Genomic DNA, 23885 nt, shown 5'->3' with positions numbered 1-23885 from the left:
TGTGAAAATGAACAGTTGAGTGACAGAGTGCAAGGTGCAACACACAAACACACATACCTTACACTATACAGCAGAGTTCTCGTGTCGTCTGCCGCCTGCAACATGTTACAATAAAAGCTTTTTGAGGCACCGAAGCAAGTGTTTCATTACCAATGCACTGTTCCTGCAGTGACAGTCATGTAGGCTCATATCTTTATCATGTGACTATTCTGTATTCTGATATGAAAAGTGCTTTCACTTACATAAAGAAGTTTAATAAAATACTACACCATAACAAGTGCTTGTGAAAAAGATCAATTCTGTGTAAAACAATATGCACAGAAACGCTTTGTACTGCATATAAATCAACAAGATCTCTAACCCCTAGTCACTGCAGGCAGGCCATTCAATAAGAATGGTTTTAAATCCTGGGAGCTAACTGTGAAAGAGCTTCTGTTAGAGGAATCATGCCACTTTGTGAAAACAAGTCTTACTAGTTGAAAGACCTGCCAGCAAAATATAATAATCAAGAGATAATGATATGACTAATGCAATATATTCAAAAACTTTCATATTACATCCAAAGTGAAATGTACACAAGAAATCTACAAGCTACTTGTCAAGGTGAAGTATAAAGAACAGTTAGCACCATGAAATGAATCAAATAATGCATAATCTACAAGATGCTTATCTAAGTGAAGCTAGGAGAAAAGTTAGCACCTTAATTGTTAGAACCTCACTCTGTTTTCATAAGCCTCATACATTTAAAGGCTTATGGAGGCAGTTACTTCAAACTGTCACATATCTATGTGGCAGAGCTATGAGTCTACTATGCATGTGAACTCTAAAGTTACGTCCTATCAAAAGAGAGTATCTTTTCTGCATATGCTATTATAAAGCATTCTAATTCATACAAAAAGAACCCAAAGGATAACATAAACAACACAAATGCAAACAGTAAAAAATATAACATGGAACATCTCTGAAACCATTACAGTTTAGAATGAAATCTCTCTCAATAAGTCTCCCTCTACATACACCAAAAAGTGGGCTTGCAATTGCTTCTGTCAAATATGACAAACTACACAACCACCCACCTACCCACATACACACACACACACACACACACAAACACATATGTAAATGACTTGCCTTAAGGTACGGTCTTCTACCTGATTATGTTAGCAGGTTTTACAAATGGCATGAGGGAAGTAAAAAGTGGGGAAGATTTTATCAACTTAAAGGGGAAAAATTACTCAAAAAAATGTAAAGCAACTTGAATGGGACGAAGTGGAATAAGTCCTCAATGTTATTACTTATGAGCATGATTATCATCTAACTTCATGACAATGAAGTTTTTTAACAGGTGGGGGCCTATAAATGATGGACATCCTCCCTATACAGTAAAAATAAGTAATCAAAAATTAAGTAATCATAATATGCTCTCTCTCTCTCTCTGTTTGCAGAGGTCCATGTTCATGTATATGTATAGACAGGCATATGCATGAGAATGTGCATGCATGTGGGAGGGGGGATATATAATGATAATTCTTATATTTTCAATCTATAAATTCTATTCTTATTATACCAAACATAGTTAAGCTAGGAAATGCTAGTCCTGACTATGGAGTGTTTAAATGAAGCTAATGATCATCTTACAATCTTCATATCAGGATTGCTGGACTTACAATCTGTCAACGTGTCTAATCAAAATTAAGCTACTATTGGGCAAGACTTCATACTGCTTCTCTATAAACACCAGACACTATCCATTTTTCTATCCTCTTGGCTTCACATTGCTTTTATTACCATTGCTTTTTCATTTAATTCTTTTCTTTCTCTTTACTTTATTAATGCAGGAAACAGTAAGCAACTATGAAAAAAATAATAAATACATAAATAAATAATCCTGGGAGCTAACTGTGAGAGAGGTTCTGTTGGAAGAGTCATGCCACTTTGTGAAAACATTTTCGTCTGTTTTCCTGGTGTTACCTCACTGAAGCAAGGGGTAGCAATGCTGTTTCCTGTGGGACAGGGTAGCACCAGGAATGGATGAAGGAAAGCAAGCATGAATATGTACATGTGTATATATATGTGTATGTCTTTGTATCCTCTCCTCTCTTTTTTTTTTTTTTTTTTCCAAAAGAAGGAACAGAGAAGGGGGCCACGTGAGGATATTCCCTCAAAGGCCCAGTCCTCTGTTCTTAACGCTACCTCGCTAACGTGGGAAATGGCGAATAGTTTGAAAGAAAAGAAAAAGTCTTTGTATGTGTATGTATATGTATGTATATGTGTATATGTTAATATGTATATGTGTTTATACGTACATGTGTGTGTGTATGGGCATTCACGTATATAAATGTGCATTTGGGTGGATGGGCTATTCTTTGTCTGTTTCCTGGTGCTACCTCACTGATGCAAGAAATGGTGATCAAGTATAATAATAATAATTAATAATAATAATAATAATAATAATAATAATAATAATAATAATAATAATAATAATAATCCCTGGGGATAGGGGAGAAAGAATACTTCCCACATATTCCCTGCGTGTTGTAGAAGGTGACTAAAAGGGGAGGGAGCGGGGGGCTGGAAATCCTCCCCTCTCGTTTTTTTTTAAATTTTCCGAAAGAAAGAACAGAGAAGGGGGCCAGGTGAGGATATTCCCTCAGAGGCTCAGTCCTCTGTTCTTAACCCTACCTTGCTAATGCGGGAAATGGCGAATAGTTTGAAAGAAAAAAGTAATAATAATAATATTGCCTCGTATTACTAATAAAGAAAATAATAATCATACTTCATAACTATTCATTGTTTCCCATCTTCAGGAAGTGTTTCCAGGAAGAAATAAACAGCCTCTTTTGCTCTCTTTCACACTTTAGCTGTCCTGTACAATATGCTGAAACCAAAGCCCTCCAATTCCAGCTAATTCCCAGAGAACAGTCCTTGGTTCCCCTGACCATTTCACATCATATCACATCAATGACATCATGACTCTATCTCCCTTTCTCCATCCCCTACCCCATATAACTTATCAATCCAATTAATTTTGAGTGCCTGGCCCTCAATCAATACTATAACCCAAAGCTTCTCTTTATTATCTGGTTTCTTAAATATCATATATCATTATAATCACTGTTTATTAATCAATTCTATGTTTGCATTGCATGTTCAATTTTCATTTTCATTTTTTCTGCAATCTAAATACTTTCATCTTTCTCTCAAGCAACAGCATATACTTCAAAAACTCACAGTAAGCTGTTTGTTGATATGCCTTTGAAGGTTTTGCCAAGCAATTTCAGGGCAAAATAACCCTTAGTGTTTTCATCCTATAGATAGAGCAACTTGCCACAGGAATGAGAATGAACATTTAAAGAAATACCTTCACAAACTGAATAGAAAAAAAAAATTATTCCCTAAATCTGAATGAATAGAACTCTATTGATTTTCATCTGATTTACAATCATAATCTATCAATATCATTCCTGTTCATTTGTGCACTCCATTTTTCTTTATTTTCCAGTTTCATTCATCTTCTGAAATTTCAATCTTATCAAAAACTTTTTCCAAGGAAATACAGCATATTTCAGAAACTTATTAGGGGTATTCTGTTATCATCTCTTTGAAATTTACACTGTATATAATGAAAAGATTTTACTGGTAGGGTAAAGCATGTATACAAGAAAGGAAGAGAAAAGAGTGCTGTTCACAATAGCTGTTCAATCTGTTCATGGGTGGGGTAGTAATGGAGATAAATGCAAGGGCCTTGCAATCATTAATTAATACAACTCTTATTCTTCCAAATATTACAGTAGATATACAACTGATGGTATCTCTAAAACATAACATATGGTAAATACACACAACACAAAAAAAGCCAAAACAAAATTGAAGCAAAAGTACAGACTAACACACAAATTTGCTATGCCTGACCTGCAGGCAGGCATTCTAATTTCTCAGCGCAGGTCATGCTCCCAATGGTTTACTGTGCTTCATAATGCTTGCCACAAATAATTCACAATGGCAATTTGGGTTGGTACTGTGATTAAGTTTGTGGTGGTATTGAGTGTGATGGTAATGTGTGCTGGGTGGGGATGTGACAGTTATATCTAAGGTGGCTGGGCATTAAGTGTGTGTTAGAGGCTGATTGTTGGCTGAGAGTTTATATGTAGTCCTGAGCTGTGTGGCCACCTTCCTGTGGCTGTGGATGTATCTAAGCAAAATTAGTAAATCTAGATTCCGGGGAACTGAAAAGTCTGAAGGATAGCATTATGATGCTCATGAACAAAACAAGCACAAATATCGATAAACATTCTGATAAGTGTGGTGACCATTGCATTTGTTGAAAATAGTAAATGAATGTTGCTGCACATGCAATACAATGCATACAGGGCACAATATTCTTCTTCCTTTACAAGTAGGCAAAACTGTACCTATTATTCAAGACATTAACAATAACATTAGCAAATACAAAAGATGCATGCAAATAAAGGATATGACAGTGTTTAGCCAAGCATAAAGCAGATGAAAATGTGCACTTCAATGTCCAAAAAAAATCCTGATATGCCTTCAACAGCAGAAAATCTGTGAGCCTGTAGTATGGGCACTGATAGTTTTGGGACAATAATAATTTTGAGATTGCTTGATTTCCTTGTAGATTTGACAAGGATTACTGAAATATTATATGATAATATATGGTGTGAGAAAACTTAAAAAATAAATAAATAGAGCAAGTAAGCAATCTTAAAAGCAAAATACTTCACTTGAGCTTCCATATCACAAGTCCTCAAACTAAACTAAACTTCACCTTAACCACTTCAATGTCATTTCTCCCAAACTCCAAGATATGAATCAGGGCACTTTTCCTCCATATGGGGCCTAAGGCATCTCAGATAGCTAAAAAGCTGACCACAATTAAAAAAAATGGTAGCACTCTACAAACTCGAATTACTTTAGTATTTCTAACACAACTATGAATATTCAAGTATCCCTGACTTATCTATTAACCCAAATTTTGTTTACAAATGTGCCACACCTATTGCCCTAAACTTAGGATTTATCATTATCTTTTAAGGAGCTGATAATTTCAAATGTGGCAACTATTCAATAAATGATGATGCTTTTGAGCTGTGGAAGGACTACAGTGGCTTTGGATAGTGTGCCATAAACACTCCTGCTAGTCATTGTGTGTATGATAACAGTATGACTAAAGCACCAATTTGAAGCCTTGTTTTCCTGAAAGTAACTTTCTAAACCTTCAGAGCCCTAAAGCTCCATTGTTTGATTTTCATTTTTTTTTTCCCTAAATCATTTCAAGTTTCACATCTTGAAGTGCTTTTTTTTATATATCCTCAGATATCTTATGACTACTCTGTGTTTATTTACTTGTTACTTTGATGTACTTTATGTAATATTATTTTGCCTAAAAGACACAATTTCAAAAGATAGTCAAACAAGTTTTAAAAGTGAGGCATCAATGTATCAAAATGCAACAGAGTATCATTATTGTTTTGGAGAGTCTTCACAAATGTTCCTTAGACAGTTTTCTTACCAAACAACCCCAGTGAGGATCTGATCTATCTTGAAGTGTGATGCTCCAGGTCTCCATGTATAATATGCTACGTAAAATGCTTAATCTGGTGAATCTCACAAAATCTGACCAGATCTCTGATGAAGAAGTCCTAGGGACTTCCAGATATTTGATGACAAGTAGGTTAAACTTCTGTGGGCTATGATATTTTCCCAAATATTTCCAAAGCAACTTCATTCTTCAAAGGATGTAAGAATAAAAGAGTCAAAGTGAGGATTTTTCCTTAAAAGCCCAGTTCCTGATGCTACTTCACCAATGCAGGAAAGGAAAAACATTATCATTTATGCTTTTGGTGCCATGGATGTCAATCTAGCTGGGTGCTGTGTGTATAATTCAACAATACAATTTCCTGCTACAAGCTGAATTTTGCATGCAATGTAGGCTCTGTTAACTGGCTTTGTAAAGAATAAAAGGAAACTGGATTTTTCAGTGTTAAAAGCTAATGAAGACAAATACTAACTGGTTTAATACAGAAAAAATACTGTTCATATCTTGAAAGACTTAAGTTTTTAAACCTGTATCCAAAATGCATATATATATATATATATATATATATATATATATATATATATATATATATTTTTTTTTTTTATTATACTTTGTCACTGTCTCCCGCGTTTGTGAGGTAGCGCAAGGAAACAGACGAAAGAAATGGCCCAACCCCCCCCCCCCATACACATGTAAATACATACGTCCACACACTCAAATATACATACCTACACAGCTTTCCATGGTTTACCCCAGACGCTTCACATGCCTTGATTCAATCCACTGACAGCACGTCAACCCCGGTATACCACATCGCTCCAATTCACTCTATTCCTTGCCCTCCTTTCACCCTCCTGCATGTTCAGGCCCCGATCACACAAAATCTTTTTCACTCCATCTTTCCACCTCCAATTTGGTCTCCCTCTTCTCCTGGCTCCCTCCACCTCCGACACATATATCCTCTTGGTCAATCTTTCCTCACTCATTCTCTCCATGTGCCCAAACCACTTCAAAACACCCTCTTCTGCTCTCTCAACCACGCTCTTTTTATTTCCACACATCTCTCTTACCCTTACGTTACTCACTCGATCAAACCACCTCACACCACACATTGTCCTCAAACATCTCATTTCCAACACATCCATCCTCCTGCGCACAACTCTATCCATAGCCCACGCCTCGCAACCATACAACATTGTTGGAACCACTATTCCTTCAAACATACCCATTTTTGCTTTCCGAGATAATGTTCTCGACTTCCACACATTCTTCAAGGCTCCCAGGATTTTCGCCCCCTCCCCCAACCTATGATTCACTTCCGCTTCCATGGTTCCATCCGCTGCCAGATCCACTCCCAGATATCTAAAACACTTTACTTCCTCCAGTATATATATATATATATATACATTATGCCACACCCAAACAAAGCAAGAAAATGTCTACAACATTTCAAAGCTGCATTATCTATTTTCTTTACAAAAACCATTATGGATAGCCAAAAAACATGCCCTAATCTTGGCCATCCTACAAGGAAAAAATTTTTTTTTTTTTTTTTTTTTTTTTTTTTTTTTTTTTTATACTTTGTCGCTGTCTCCCGCGTTTGCGAGGTAGCACAAGGAAACAGACGAAAGAAATGGCCCAACCCCCCCCCCCCATACACATGTACATACACACGTCCACACACGCAAATATACATACCTACACAGCTTTCCATGGTTTACCCCAGACGCTTCACATGCCTTGCTTCAATCCACTGACAGCACGTCAACCCCTATATACCACATGACTCCAATTCACTCTATTTCTTGCCCTCCTTTCACCCTCCTGCATGTTCAGGCCCCGATCACACAAAATCTTTTTCACTCCATCTTTCCACCTCCAATTTGGTCTCCCTCTTCTCCTCGTTCCCTCCACCTCCGACACATATATCCTCTTGGTCAATCTCTCCTCACTCATTCTCTCCATGTGCCCAAACCATTTCAAAACACCCTCTTCTGCTCTCTCAACCACGCTCTTTTTATTTCCACACATCTCTCTTACCCTTACGTTACTTACTCGATCAAACCACCTCACACCACACATTGTCCTCAAACATCTCATTTCCAGCACATCCATCCTCCTGCGCACATCTCTATCCATAGCCCACGCCTCGCAACCATACAGCATTGTTGGAACCACTATTCCCTCAAACATACCCATTTTTGCTTTCCGAGATAATGTTCTCGACTTCCACACATTTTTCAAGGCTCCCAAAATTTTCGCCCCCTCCCCCACCCTATGATCCACTTCCGCTTCCATGGTTCCATCCGCTGACAGATCCACTCCCAGATATCTAAAGCACTTCACTTCCTCCAGTTTTTCTCCATTCAAACTCACCTCCCAATTGACTTGACCCTCACCCCTACTGTACCTAATAACCTTGCTCTTATTCACATTTACTCTCAACTTTCTTCTTCCACACACTTTACCAAACTCAGTCACCAGCTTCTGCAGTTTCTCACATGAATCAGCCACCAGCGCTGTATCATCAGCGAACAACAATTGACTCACTTCCCAAGCTCTCTCATCCCCAACAGACTTCATACTTGCCCCTCTTTCCAGGAAAAAATATGAAAAAGAATAACAAGGTAAATCAGTCTGAAGGAAAACTTTCTTTCAAATCAGGAATTAGTTTATGATTAAATATGTACCTGACTCATATGCAGAATCATTAACCAATCGACCTGGGAGTTAGTTCCACCTATTTATTAAGGGAGCTAGTGATGGCATCACAGTGAGTCAGCACTGCAGTGGTTGTGTGTCTTTTATTCCAACCTCATCTACAAGTGGACTGCTTATATTCAATCCATAACATAAACTCTGTCTTACCCATTACATTAACAATATGCAGTTCACATGGTTCTTTACCCATAATATAAAATTTTCCCCACATTCAATCAAACACTCAAAGTCAAGTATGAAATGATCACTTTTTCCCAACGGTGTATCATGTCTGATCTGTTAAACTTCCATGCTATTATGTGTAAACATCAGGTCTATCAGAGATGGTGTACCATCCCTCTGGCTCTTGTAATGTGCTCATACAGGAAACAAACACTCACTGAATACAGAATCATAACTAGGTAGATCTTAAAATATTTCTTGGTAAACCTAAAATCATGTTGTAGAATAAAAATCCCACTGGCTGCCCCAACTGGACTACAAATGATTCCACCAGTGTATGAAATTACTCCACAGAGCCTACAGTTATGGGATCTCAAAAAAAAGAGTCGGTGGCAAGTTTTCTGAAAATGTCTCATCCAAAGAGTGTGCAAAAACTTCAAAAAAATATATGGAGAACAAAAACACATCTAAATTATCAGAAATCAGAGCAAATAATTCTAGATACCTGTTTTTCCACTTTGAATTATATCCTGGAAAAGAAAAGGCTGGAACAGACTAAAATTCATATATCAAAAATAACAGACTTTTCTCATTTTTCCAGGTATGGCTACAGGCAATAAAGACAAGCATTCTTTGCGCTTCAAAATTAAAGGCTCTCAAACACTTCGGGGGTGAAGTATGATCTCTAACACGACCCTGCTCGGAAACCAAGACCTTTCAACTGCAGTAGTTGCTAATAGCCTGGCTGCGAGTCACATAGAGCCCTTGAGGTAGGCAGTTGTGGTGAGGAAGGAAAGGCAGTATATTTTGATATTTTGTAAGCAGGGCATGGTTTGTCCACAGTAAGAGGTTGCCTAAAACGAAGGGCATTTACTGAGTAAAGTGGTTGAATACCCTGGTCAGGAGAATCTGGAAATACGTAACTCAGAAGCACTGGCAAGTATAAAAAGTATGTCATACAAATCATAACGTTGTTTCCAAGAGAAATCAATATGTACTCACAGACTGTATTCAATATTTCTCCACTCTCAAAGTAATACCGTACAGTGCGATCTTGAAATCTTCTATAACTGCATGCACTGTCACTACAAAAAAGCAAAGCAAGCAGCATCTTTAGAAACAAAAGCACAAGCAAACTGCAACTGAGAGGGTGACAGAGTAACCATCCAAAACTAGTTAATGTCCAAAACATCTATCATAAAAGATATATCTGTACTGTCATTTCCTGTTTGTACAGGCTGTTTTTTCTGTAGTCTATGAGAAAAAATCAACTGGTTGTGAATGGAAACAGGATCTTAATGAACAACCTTAAGTGTCTCTGCCTGACTATAAATTCAGGCATGTAAATAAAGCTGTTTACTAACCTTTGGGTCTATTGTAATGCCCTCGGCCCTCCCCATAGCCATGTCGGGTAGGACCTGCACGGCTAGCTGGGGTGACAGAGTTCCCTGGGTTTGCAGGACTAACAGAATGTCTAGGATTTCCTGGATATGGTGGGGGGGGATCATCACTATATGCTCGACTTGAACGTTTGCCTCCAGGAGGCCTAGAACGTTCTGTTTCCCTATCAACACCTCTACTGTGGCGTGAAGGCCCAGGCTGGTTGTGATGATGATGATGGTGATGTTGACTTGGGCCTGCTGCTGCTTGACTACTTGGGCCTGGTCCTTGTCGATGGCGCTGTTAACAAATAATAAAATCATGACATTAAACCAAAGAAACTCTCCAGATGTTATCTTTGCCATAAATATACCCCTTACATCAACAATGTATACTGTTACTAGTAAAACTCCTTAAACTAAGAAATTTCATCTGAGATAAGACACCACAAGCATATCCACTACTATTGGCTTACCTTAGCTCTCCTAAGTGTGTTGACTGGTCTGCGAAGGGTTTCTGTGATAGAGCGAGCTGGAGGTTTACTAGGGTTGCTGGATGGGGTGTGAACTGCACAACATTTGATGAAAATGCCCATGAAAACCACAAAGCCAACCCCTAGCAGCATTACACCATACCAATATTGCTGCAAAGAACACAATGATGAATGAGAAACTGTTTTCCCCTATAGTAGTTACAGTAGTTGCACATGTGACTTTACTTCTTGCCTAAAGCGAGATAAACTAGAAGTTAAGCTTTAATGGAAAGGTTTAAAATCTTGAATATATTAGCATGTAAACACATGATAAATTTTTGAATTCTTTCCCTTCATCTCCAGATACCTAAAAGAGAAACTGCTCTTAGAATCCCATCAATTGTGAATCAAACAAAAATACACACAATATGAGAGTGAGGTAGGCATGAAGAAGGAATAATAGCTGCAACCCAATTAAACGAAGTACCAATTTTGGAGTACTGTTTTGGAGTACCACCATCATTCATTGTCACAGTTCCAACTATATACTCAAGAAAATCAAATCCAAAGATTTTCAAAACAAAAAACTCTGAATTTGCCATCAAAATTGAATTCACTTGCCTAGTAAGGAAACAGGATATGACATGACACAAAGCAATGGAAAGGCCGCTGTATCATTCACTCATAAAATGAATAGTAGCTATTTCTGACGTGCTGTTTATGATATTCTTCCCCTTCAAGAAAAATCAATTTCATTACAAGTGCAAGTTAGTTTTACCTACCTTCAAGACCTTTCCATCACCCATGATGGTCATGATTTTTACTGAACTAAATTTTTGTGCATATTAGAAAAGACTTAATGACCATATCAAAAAATGGGACTAGACAATACTTTACTTCTGGTGAATGTCAGCTGCATGTCCCTACATATAAATTCAATTTCAATTAGCATGATTTCAACACCTGATTCAGCAATATAGCTATCATACCTTTAAAGTATATGTCAACGTACTGCACATATAGTGAAATTTCAAGACTCACAGTTTCAGCATGTGTGTTTCTTGCATGAAATACAAAGTAATTAAGTTTTTAACAATGAGCAAAAATCAATTAGAAGATCACTAATATCTAATGCTGATACAAAAATTACTTCATTGAAAAAGTTACAAAATTCTTACTGTAATCCATTCTGCTACACTGTTCAACGTGTCTTGATTAAAAAGTAGATTCTTGAGTCGGGCTAAAGGTCCTTCTGCATCCACTGCACGGCATTTTTGGAAGACATCACAGTAACCCTGAAAGTATAGTTGTCAGTGATAGGGGATCATAACTTTTTAGATACAAGAAAAGCCTTGATCTCTGAAAAATGTTGATTCACTGGCAAGTTATGTAACCTTTACAATATGAAACACATATAGTTTAACATATAGTACATACGCTTTTCAACTACTTTAGAAATCTAGGCAAACAATGCAGTAACGGCTAAAAGCATAATTATTGTCCTAACATATCAAACAACTCACTATTTTACTATAGTTCTGATAATGTTATTCAATATAAAATATAGCAATAAATCAAATATATATCACATCTTCTTTCCTATCTACCAAATTAAACAATCCCAATAAGATTTTGTAAAGTTCATACAAAATGATAACATTAATATTCTAAAAAAATAAAACCAACTTTCAAATTTTCCATAATTTGCCACATTTTATTATCTTAAATAATTCACTATGAGAGTTTTTTTTTCCTGAACATGCCTTTATCATATTAACTATTTCCTTGGAAGTGACCATACCAATTTAAGGAAAAGATGTTGAGCTTAGGGGATTTGACTATAGTGATTTAAGCCTCAGTAGTATAGCAGAAATGAAGCAATATTCAACTAGCAGGAATATTCTGACAGATGAATAATGAATGGTGGAGATGGGACATGGGGTTAAATTGTGGGATAATTTGGTGGCCAAGATTTACAAGTAGCCACAAGACCCAAGAAATGTCTCATGGGCGCAGGTCATAGGCCAGGCTAAGGCCTCTGTTTCCATGGATTCTTCAGTGTACAATTTTTGTCTATATACTCTATCTAATCAATCTACTTACTTACATATCTATCAACTATCATCTACTCCATTCTTAATTTATAAGAGGATGATCAAGCGAATACAGACAGGCACCTTGTAAGGGAGCTGATTTTGCAAGACTGGGATCCCAAATCCCATATCATTTCCTTATTGAAGATAATGGAAATATATCAAACTGTCCAGAGTAATGACTTTTCTGCAAATGTTAGCTATCCACAAAGTCAAATCTGACTGTTTACTTCTTACACCTTTTCTGATGTTATGAAAAGTAGTACAGGCTAAATCTCCTTATCTATCATATACATGTAAACAGACACTGAAGAAAGTCAAGTATCACCTGGAAATTATTGCAGGGTGCTCCTGGCCTCATAAAGACTGGCCCACCACCAAACAAATGACCCAGTTCAGATGTAGACTTGCAGGTAGAACTGTCATTCCCAATCTGACAGGCTATTTCACACAATTTTTTCTTGTCATGTACACGATCAGAGGTGAGAAAACACTCCTTCATTCCCTTTGCAAGGCATATTGATCCACTGCACTTGCCCTTTGTACAAACCTGAGGATGGAGATATTGTAAAACTATTACTGACATCTCTTATATTTTCATAATGATTCACAAATCAAAATTCTCAAAAAAAATTTTATAATCAAGGAATATGTAACCAATACAAATCTAGAAACCTATGCACAGTCACATAAATATATAAATATTTTTTATATCTGCTTCTCTTTTTCTGCCTTAGTAGTGACAGAAATAGAAGACAGCCTTTTGAGGAAAAATCCTCATTTCATTCCAGTTCCCTCTTTAAGAAAGTTAATATATGAGGGGAGAAAACTACAAAATCTGATAAGAATATAAATTTTCTAATACAGTGAGCATAGTAGTTTATGCAAGAAATAAGGAATCTGACAACAAACTAGGAAGCAATGACAAATGCATGATTGTGTTGACTTTGATGGTGTGTACAAAACTGGCTTTTGAAGCATGCAGCCATTCCTCTAATAAGATAAAATTCCTATGTGTATTAGGGAGAAAACTTGCTCACAGGCAATGTCAAAACACTCTTCTGCCTGTTACAGAGGCATTATTCATCAATATTTCTCCCTCTTTGATTTCTATAACATACATAAAGTTTGATAACATTCATTCAATAATGACCTACCCAGGTGAAACTCAGCTTGGCTCTACCTACTTAGGGTATTGGTGTATGACTGATAGTTTAAGTAGCAATGTAGAACTTCTGCAGCCAGCCTCTTTAAGAGAAAGTATATACTTTGTTTTGACAGTGAGTATTTTTAGTGATAATCATCTAGTTGCCATAATTTTATGAAGAATGTTGGCTCTGTGGAACTGTGTCACTGTCCTGAAGGCTGATAACACATAACATGTAAAGAATGGCTGAATGGATAATGAGAAAATTTTTCAAAATCCAAATCAAGGTCTTATTGAACTTGCATGAGGTTATACCGCAAGTAAAACTCATGTTTGGCAAGCCTGTGTCATTATAAATGGATGAAAGGAACATAATCTTAGTGAAGATATTATCACTCCAAAGGAGTCCATAAAAGGGGTCCATGGCTTCTATAATGAAAAATTAAATGCTAAGATAAAAAAAAAAAAGACATGTCCTCACTGAAATGAAGTCAAGAGACACTGTGGATTTCCTATACAGAGATGGGGGGCTCTGATTTCAGTGCATTACGAAAGACACCCAAACAGTAGATGTGAGTAAATGAAGCCATTCTTATTCTACTTCTGGGACTAACTCATTAATGTGAGAGATGGCAAACAAGCATGGAGAAAAAAAGGAACTTAATTCAAAAGTACATTATACTGGAGAGCAAGTTCAACGTATTCAACAGATCACAAACATTACTTCATTGAGGTCAAGTAACAGCTTGTTAAGACATACTCAAGGACAAATCTTTAGCTGAAACTTCAGTCATCTTACCTTTGTGCCTTTATTGCATTCTTTGTGTTCCTTTTTTGGAGCTGGTTGTGGACAAGTTGCCTTATCTCCTTCACAAAAGGCAGATTCTTCACACTCTGTCTCTGTATGGCATTTGGTCCCATTCACAAAAGTACATCTGTCACGATCACAACATGGTCCTTCGCTTGGACTGAAAATAAGATTTTATACAACTCAAATACATAATTCCTGTTTTATTCTCATGCATATATGTCCTGGAAAATAAAGTCATGTTAATTTTTCTTTACGTCTATCAAGCTTTTATATAATACCACCTGCATTCAGTGCAGAAGGATGCAGTGATTCTACCCAAAACACTGCCATTTACCAAACTATCTCTAAACCACCAAAGATGACAAAAACATGAATGCTTAGAACATTTACAGATGAGACTTGTTCCCTAATCTAACTCTCATATATACATATATTCATGTTTTCATTTATTATACTTTGTCGCTGTCTCCCACGTTAGTGAGGTAGAGCAAGGAAACAGACGAAAGAATGGCCCAACCCACCCACATACACATGCATATACATACACTCCACACATGCACATATACATACCTATACATTTCAACGTATACATATATATACATAAACAGACATATACATATATACACATGTACATAATTCATACTTGCTGCCTTTATTCATTCCCAACGCCACTCCACCACACATGAAATGACAACCCCATTCCCCCGCATGCTAACGAGGTAGTGCTAGGAAAAGACAACAAAGGCCACATTCATTCACACTCAGTCTCTAGCTGTCATGTATAATACACCAAAACCACAGCTCCCTTTCCACATCCAGGCCCCACAAAACTTTCAATTGTTTACCCTAGACGCTTCACATGCCCTAGTTCAATCCATTGACAGCATGTCGATCCCGGTACACCACATCATTCCAATTCACTCTATTCCTTGCAAGCCTTTCACCCTCCTGCATGTTCAGGCCCCGATCGCTCCATCCTTCCACCTCCAATTTGGTCTCCCACTTCTCCTCATTCCCTCCACCTCTGACACATATAACCTCTTTGTCAATCTTTCCTCAATCATTCTCACCATGTGACCAAACCATTTCAATACACCCTCTTCTGCTCTCTCAACCACACTCTTTTTATTACCACACATCTTTCTTACCTTTTCCTCACTTACTCAATCAAACCACCTCACATCACATACTGTCCTCAAACATCTCATTTCCAGCACATCCACCCTCCTCCGCACAACCCTATCTATAGCCCACGCCTTGCAACCACATAACACTGTTGGAACCACTATTCCTTCAAACATACCCATTTTTGCTTTCTGAGATAATGTTCTCGCCTTCCACACATTTTTCAACACACCCAGAACTTTCACCCCCTCCCCAACCCTGTGACTCACTTCCACTTCCACGGTTCCATCCGCTGCTAAATCCACTCCCAGATATCTAAAACACTTCACTTCCTCCAGTTTTTCTCCATTCAAACTTACCTTCCAATTGACTTGTCCCTCAACCCTACTGCACCTAATAACCTTGTTCTTATTCACATTTACTCTCAGCTTTCTTTTCACACACTTTACCAAAGGAATAAACTTCAAATACAGCAGGCAATGTAACATTCTCACTAGCTTTATACAAACTGTACAGGAAACTAAAATATACTTAGCGGAAACCAATGCAGTTATCTAGTTTATGCTTTGATAATGAATATACTATAATCCTTAAAAATTCCTCCATAGGAGGTGCAGTGACCATAAAAAACTCAATGCTAAATGGGGTTCCTGTTTATACGAAAGGCATTTCCAATATATGTGTATATATGACATACTGTCAATGGACTGAGTCAGGGCATGTGAAACATCTGGGGTAAACAATGGCAAGGTCTGTGGGGCCTGAATGTGGATAGGGATATGTGGTTTCAATGCATTACACATGACAGCGAGAGACTGAGGGTGAACAAACTTGACCTTTTTCTTCTGTTTTCCAGGTGCTACCTCACTGAAGCAGGGGGTAGTGATGCTGTTTCCTGTGGTGTGGGGCAGTACCAGAATGGATGAAGGCAAGCGAGTATGGATATGTACATGTGTATATGTGTATATGTTGATATGTATACATATATGTGCGTATATGAGTGTTTATGCATACATATGTGTATATGAGTGGATGGGCCATTCTTCATCTGTTTACTGGCACTACCTCACTGACACGGGAAACAGCAAAACACAATAAATGAATAAATAATATAAATTCATCATTCCCTTTCTTCACTTCTTTTGTAGTCTACTCTCATTCTAACCTACATTAATCTCAGACTCATATCCTTACACCCTTACTGTGATCCCACAACTCCTTCATCAGCATTACAACTCTACCTTCACTCTTATCTTTTCTCTAACTTTGGACTTTAGCCCCAGATCATTCCCCTGGATGTTCTGGCTCCAACCATGACATCCAGATTTCTCTCATCAAATTCTGCTCTAGAAACAGCATTCTTCTTTCATGTCACACCACATAATCAACAAAAGGTGGTTAAGAAAGTGAAAAAGACTCTAACCTTTATCAAGGTATTCTGTTAAAATAGGTGTATGATTTGCTTTCATTTTCTGTTCCATCATTGATATCACATTATGCTGAATCTATCAAATAATGAAATATACTCCTATTCAAGTAAGCAAGAAATGTCATTACCTGCATAATGTGTTGTTTTTGCGCGTGCACTCCTTAGCTGAAGGATTAGTTAATTTATCAGCTGTTGATATTTTAAGAGGATAGCAACATTTTTCTTTACACTCATCCATATCAAAACCACAGTCACACTCCTCTCCATCCTCAACAATCTTGTTACCACAGAAGGCACCATTATTTTCAGTGAAGCAATTTGTTCTTCTCTTTTCTGAGATAGCATCAAGCACCAAGGAGATGTTGCGAACAGAACAGGGAGAAAATTTGTCATTGTTCTGGCGATCTCCACTTGTCGCAGACGAGAACATGATGAAATTGCCTTGTAGTCCTCCTGGTTTGCATGTCTCAGGAAAATCATGTGGTGATCCAAAATTGTGGCCAATTTCATGAGCTAAAGTGAGCTGAGATACTTTGGGTGGAACTCTTGAGTTATAGTTGAGGAATGTTATGATACCAGTGTTCAGTGACCGCTTCTCTGAATGGCGAAAGCCTCCTAGGTTCTCTGTGTAGGTTTTGTACTTCTCACAAATGCCACCAGATGCACCTGTGAAAAACATGTGGCTGCTTATAAATGATGATCTATCCTTAAGTTAAACACAGGAATATGAATATCAAACCTTACAAAAACATATAAAGGAAGGAATTAAGATAATATAACACTGAATTAATGACTAATCTTAATACAAATTACCTGAAGGTGATGCGACCCATGCCAGCCCCAGTGTACCTCCTGTGAAGTCTCTGAAGGTGAACACATATGCCAGGCAAAAGTCGTCATGCTTCTTTTGCGAATGTAAGTTCAGGAAGTTGCTCACATCTACATTTGCTTTACAAAACTTGTTGGGTTCACCCTGCCAATTAGGGTGACATGGTTTGTCATCATCAATCTGAAATACAATATGGAAAATATGTTAACTTATAAACAGAAAGAACTATTTCTCCTGCCTTAATAAAATGGCATTGGGGGAAAATGTGCAACAGCTTCATCTGCACACATCCACTCCCAGATGTCAATGGAATGGGATTCATATGGGATTTCATATTGGTAAAGGCATGTGGAAATGATGAATGGGGAAATAAGGCTATGACAAGCAAGCTTGCTAAAAATGAAGGATTCTGAATATATGGAGAGTTCAAGTTCATATAAATGGAAAGATCAAGTAAGCTTGTCCATGAAACAGGGCACACAAAGTCTGGACTTTTACATTTTTTCAATATGAATGCAAATGAAAGACTCAGCTTTTGGTTAGATTCACCTTAATACAGATTTCTAATATAAGCAAGTATGTTGTGGCTGCTACGATATGAGGTATTAATTCCAAATTACATAACACAGGGGGGTCCTTACATAGCAATTTGGTTACCTTACTAAAAATCTGGTATTCAGTGGAATGTCTCTGTCTGAGTAACTGAAATCCATTTCATACTGAGACATACATTCTTGACCAAAAATTTCATCATTCTAATTCTTAGGTGGTTTACAGGGGACAATGTGGTGTCAATAGGGTGAGCCAGGGAATGTGAGGCGCTGGTGGAAATCAGAGAAAGGAGTGTGGGGCTTATCATTATCGTACCACAATCTATCATGATGAAAACTGGACGCTATGGTTCAGCAACTGTTGCCATTTCACAAGTAAATCAGACAGCATCTAATGATTCTAACTCAAATGCTGATGATGAAAGCTAGAGGTAAATGAGGGTGGAGCAAACAGTTTGTCAAGCCTTGAAGAATAGGTTTATCCATTTTAGGACATGACACTTGAACTTGTTGATGTAACTGGCCATTGCATATTTTTCAAATGCTTAAAATCTGGTAGATCTCATAAGGCACTCCAAGATTATGAAAACCTGGTGTGCCTTACAAGGTGGCCATCAATGGCTGGAATATAGTGAGAATCTAATGTTATTTTTTCTGGTATCATTATAAAAGGCATTATACCTGAAAACCTCACAAAGCCTTTAGATATTTCATTATTAATGAAAAAGAATATTTGAAAAAATCTAATTTTCTTCAACCCATCATTATTGCGAGGCTTATGAATCTGTGCCTTAATTCTCAACAGTCATTACCATGAAATGTTACTCTATGAACTGTCATCCTGCAGGGGCCCACAGCATGAAGAGTGACAATGTAAGTTATAATATTTTTTCTACCAAAATCAAAGGCAAATACAAATACTCACCTTGATTCTCTGAACTTCAAATCTAATATTCCTGTGTTTGTACTTTCCTGTGAACTTCACATTGGCATAAATATTGTTTATCGCCTTAATGTGTTGGGAGATCATAGCTGTGATTTCATCTCTCGTCTTCTCCTTGTCATTTCCCTCCTGGTCATAAGATAAAAACACGTGATTCAAATGAACAAGAATATCTGTAAGTCTATCTATTATCTTTACTCTATTTCCATTTATCTGATATGGAGAAAGTGCATGAAGCCTTAAAAGCTCATTCTTGCATTTTTGTAATCATAGATATTTTTGTCAACATGCAAATAAAAGACCTAAACAATCCATGAAGAAAGTCTAATAATTTCAGCACCATATCATACGACTATTTAATTCAAAATTCATCAGAACTCTCCACAATATCACTGGAATTCAATTTATTATCCTCTGAACTTCCCATAATAATTACTGACGGAATACACAAAATGGCACACAAATCAGGACACATGGGAAATTTGTTCATATCAATACACTACTTTCTCTACTGCTGGTGTGATAAGAATGGAAAATTTACTGAAGAAGAGTGAAAGCATCTGGACTTTATATATAAGACAGCACATACTGAAGAAATGCAAATTTAATCAGCAAATCCATTGGTTTATCAACTCTTGTAGAAGTGTGTGGTAAATTTAAGGAACTAAGAAATGTATCAAAGGTATTGATTGCTATTTTGAACATCTGTTATGAATAACGAGACACTGTCTAAAACAGATTCCTGACTTGAAAGCCACCCTGTAAATATCTTCCTAATAATATACTACACAGGATATGGCAATGAAAAGCTGTTCCCATCTCAAGAACTTTATGGGAAAAATAAGCTAAGACAGATTTAAATCTCTACATATACAGTGAAAACCTTAAACAGGAAGAAACATTCAGTACTGTATGCTAACTACATTTATTTCATATTTGTTCAATTTCTTTAACCAGTTCCGTCATGTGTACAGAAATACAGTTAGTCAAAAAATAAGTGTTATAAAATAGAGGCTATGCAAACTAGCAGAGATTCAAAACGAGGCTTGAAATAAAACTAAACACGTGGAATCCTCCCAATCCTGGACACTTTCAAATGTAAGATCCCAAAGAACCCAGAAATTTTGAAAACTGGATAATCTTTGGATATTCTGGGCAAAACAAAAGCTGTTCCAAGTAATTTACATTTTGTCCAACTGATGCAAAGAATGGTGTACAATCTTTCTACCAAAACCAAGAATAAGTTCCAAACCTGAAGCAAAGAGTCTGGAATTGGGAAAATATAATCTAACTTTGGGAGGTTATATGTTATTCTTTAAAAACGTGAAATATATCACAGTCGAGACACTTGTACACTAATTGGGAGAGGTCTGGAAAGATACACTGTATCTACAAAACCATAAGTAACATAAAAATGATGCAATACCAATTTACCTGTTTAAATATATGATGCCAGAGCATGGGGTCAGTTTGAATAGAAAGGGAACAAGTCCCACTGTTATCTTCACCGACACCAATCCCCACAGCCCTTTTAGACCGCCTGTTAGCTTCCTCACTGTAAATGTTGTGATATTCATCTAGATGGTTGTCATAAAGGCCATATTGTCCACTTTCTTCTTGAACAGTTCTATATCCATCATGTGCGTCCAACCATTTTTTATATTTGTACTGACTACGGAGGTGGACTGGCAATTGTAAGTATAGTTTGGCTTCTTCCTCTTTCTCTTCTTCTAAATCTGCAGAATTTTGAACACTATCCATCCAAGCAGCCACATCCTCTGTTACACCACAACCTGAGGTGTGTCCTTCTCGAACCCTAGTGTATGGGTCATCCACATGATCGTTATGATATATAACAGAGTGGAAGCCCGCTTGAGTGGAATTATGCCAAGGAAAATACTTGTGGGCACGCTCCACATAGAAAGTGCCATCAAGCTCACTGGCTATCACACCCTCAAATACCCCATCCCGAATGCTTCCCCAAACCCGAGACCCTGGGTCACCTGAAAAACAAACAGAAGACACTGAAGAAGTACTAACAATAAATATGCAAGTCCAGTCATACCAGTCATTTACAATTCCAACCTAAACAGCATTATAACATTAAATCAACTAAATGTAACTAAAACGAAAATAGAGTAAATCCTGTACCTAATATAATCATAAGGAAAAATGCATCAGCTCATTTAACATTTTTCAACAGAAATTATACCTCTTCTCATTAAAGTATATTTTGTTTATAAAATGCTTGTTACTGATAATACTGCCATAAATCTTTTTGACTTTAAAGGTTGCTATGTTTTAAGAATCACATCATGAACTACGTATTTCCATCAATCTTCAATCAAATCAACTTTGTATGTTATGGACCACAATCAACACAAACAATGTATGTTTGACACAGAATTGAGCATATCACTATAGAGGACATTAAGCAATTCTTTTTATCTATAACAGCAATAATCAAATAACAATTTGAAATTTCAAACAATCTACTAATTCAATCCTTTCTGATGAATAAAAAAAATTTGGCAACTATTCAAACCAATTAATCTTTAATTCCAAAACTTGTGATTCCCATGACAGACCAACAGCAGCAGCCTAACCATGTACTGTTTTGATTCTTATATGAAAATAATCACTATTCAAGAATAAACATCAGTGTTTTGAGATTAATATAGGAGTGTTTTGTTCTAATGGAAATAGTTCCTAGGCCCTGACTAAAAATGTCATATAATGGGAAAAATAACATTAAAACTTGAACATGAGAAAAACCTAAAATTGAAGAGATGAAAATAAGACTCATTCCAAGAAAATAATGATGTTATGAAATATATGTATCATATTTTTGCAATTTACTATATTATTTTTTTTTTATTTATTATACTTTGTCGCTGTCTCCCGCGTTTGCGAGGTAGCGCAAGGAAACAGACGAAAGAAATGGCCCAACCCCCCCCCATACACATGTATATACATACGTCCACACACGCAAATATACATACCTACACAGCTTTCCATGGTTTATCCCAGACGCTTCACATGCCTTGCTTCAATCCACTGACAGCACGTCAACCCCGGTATACCACATCGCTCCAATTCACTCTATTCCTTGCCCTCCTTTCACCCTCCTGCATGTTCAGGCCCCGATCACACAAAATCTTTTTCACTCCATCTTTCCACCTCCAATTTGGTCTCCCTCTTCTCCTTGTTCCCTCCACCTCCGACACATATATCCTCTTGGTCAATCTTTCCTCACTCATCCTCTCCATGTGCCCAAACCACTTCAAAACACCCTCTTCTGCTCTCTCAACCATGCTCTTTTTATTTCCACACATCTCTCTTACCCTTACGTTACTCACTCAATCAAACCACCTCACACCACACATTGTCCTCAAACATCTCATTTCCAGCACATCCATCCTCCTGCGCACAACTCTATCCATAGCCCACGCCTCGCAACCATACAACATTGTTGGAACCACTATTCCTTCAAACATACCCATTTTTGCTTTCCGAGATAATGTTCTCGACTTCCACACATTCTTCAAGGCCCCCAGGATTTTCGCCCCCTCCCCCACCCTATGATCCACTTCCACTTCCATGGTTCCATCCGCTGCCACATCCACTCCCAGATATCTAAAACACTTCACTTCCTCCAGTTTTTCTCCATTCAAACTCACCTCCCAATTGACTTGACCCTCAACCCTACTGTACCTAATAACCTTGCTCTTATTCACATTTACTCTTAACTTTCTTCTTCCACACACTTTTCCAAACTCAGTCACCAGCTTCTGCAGTTTCTCACATGAATCAGCCACCAGCGCTGTATCATCAGCGAACAACAACTGACTCACTTCCCAAGCTCTCTCATCCCCAACAGACTTCATACTTGCCCCTCTTTCCAAAACTCTTGCATTTACCTCCCTAACAACCCCATCCATAAACAAATTAAACAACCATGGAGACATCACACACCCCTGCCGCAAACCTACATTCACTGAGAACCAATCACTTTCCTCTCTTCCTACACGTACACATGCCTTACATCCTCGATAAAAACTTTTCACTGCTTCTAACAACTTTCCTCCCACACCATATATTCTTAATACCTTCCACAGAGCATCTCTATCAACTCTATCATATGCCTTCTCCAGATCCATAAATGCTACATACAAATCCATTTGCTTTTCTAAGTATTTCTCACATACATTCTTCAAAGCAAACACCTGATCCACACATCCTCTACCACTTCTGAAACCACACTGCTCTTCCCCAATCTGATGCTCTGTACATGCCTTCACCCTCTCAATCAATACCCTCCCATATAATTTACCAGGAATACTCAACAAACTTATACATCTGTAATTTGAGCACTCACTCTTATCCCCTTTGCCTTTGTACAATGGCACTATGCACGCATTCCGCCAATCCTCAGGCACCTCACCATGAGTCATACATACATTAAATAACCTTACCAACCAGTCAACAATACAGTCACCCCCTTTTTTAATAAATTCCACTGCAATACCATCCAAACCTGCTGCCTTGCCGGCTTTCATCTTCCGCAAAGCTTTCACTACCTCTTCTCTGTTTACCAAATCATTTTCCCTAACCCTCTCACTTTGCACACCACCTCGACCAAAACACCCTATATATTGAATACAA

The 23885-nt window shown here is 37.5% G+C and overlaps 1 protein-coding gene across 2 annotated transcripts in view; it reads right to left on the bottom strand.

The window, feature by feature from the left end:
• The window catches only part of kuz (zinc-dependent metalloprotease kuz), a 249113-nt gene that overhangs the window by 8302 nt on the left and 216926 nt on the right, over nucleotides 1-23885 (bottom strand). Inside the window, exons 4-13 of one of the 2 annotated variants that reach the window (XM_071696457.1) lie at nucleotides 20655-21223; nucleotides 19203-19349; nucleotides 17711-17906; nucleotides 17026-17563; nucleotides 14332-14500; nucleotides 12714-12935; nucleotides 11471-11587; nucleotides 10296-10463; nucleotides 9805-10120; nucleotides 58-95 (exon numbers count right to left, since the gene is read on the bottom strand). In XM_071696457.1, the coding sequence (XP_071552558.1) occupies nucleotides 64-95; nucleotides 9805-10120; nucleotides 10296-10463; nucleotides 11471-11587; nucleotides 12714-12935; nucleotides 14332-14500; nucleotides 17026-17563; nucleotides 17711-17906; nucleotides 19203-19349; nucleotides 20655-21223 (2474 nt within the window). In that variant the 3' untranslated portion in view covers nucleotides 58-63. The remainder of the gene's footprint in view (nucleotides 1-57; nucleotides 96-9804; nucleotides 10121-10295; nucleotides 10464-11470; nucleotides 11588-12713; nucleotides 12936-14331; nucleotides 14501-17025; nucleotides 17564-17710; nucleotides 17907-19202; nucleotides 19350-20654; nucleotides 21224-23885) is intronic. The other variant, XM_071696458.1, reaches the window with a different exon arrangement.

This window comes from Panulirus ornatus, chromosome 59 (assembly GCF_036320965.1).
Source record: "Panulirus ornatus isolate Po-2019 chromosome 59, ASM3632096v1, whole genome shotgun sequence".
Lineage (NCBI taxonomy): Eukaryota > Metazoa > Arthropoda > Malacostraca > Decapoda > Palinuridae > Panulirus > Panulirus ornatus.
The sequence above is the reverse complement of the archived record's forward strand: the minus strand, read 5'-3'. Positions and strand labels throughout refer to the sequence as shown.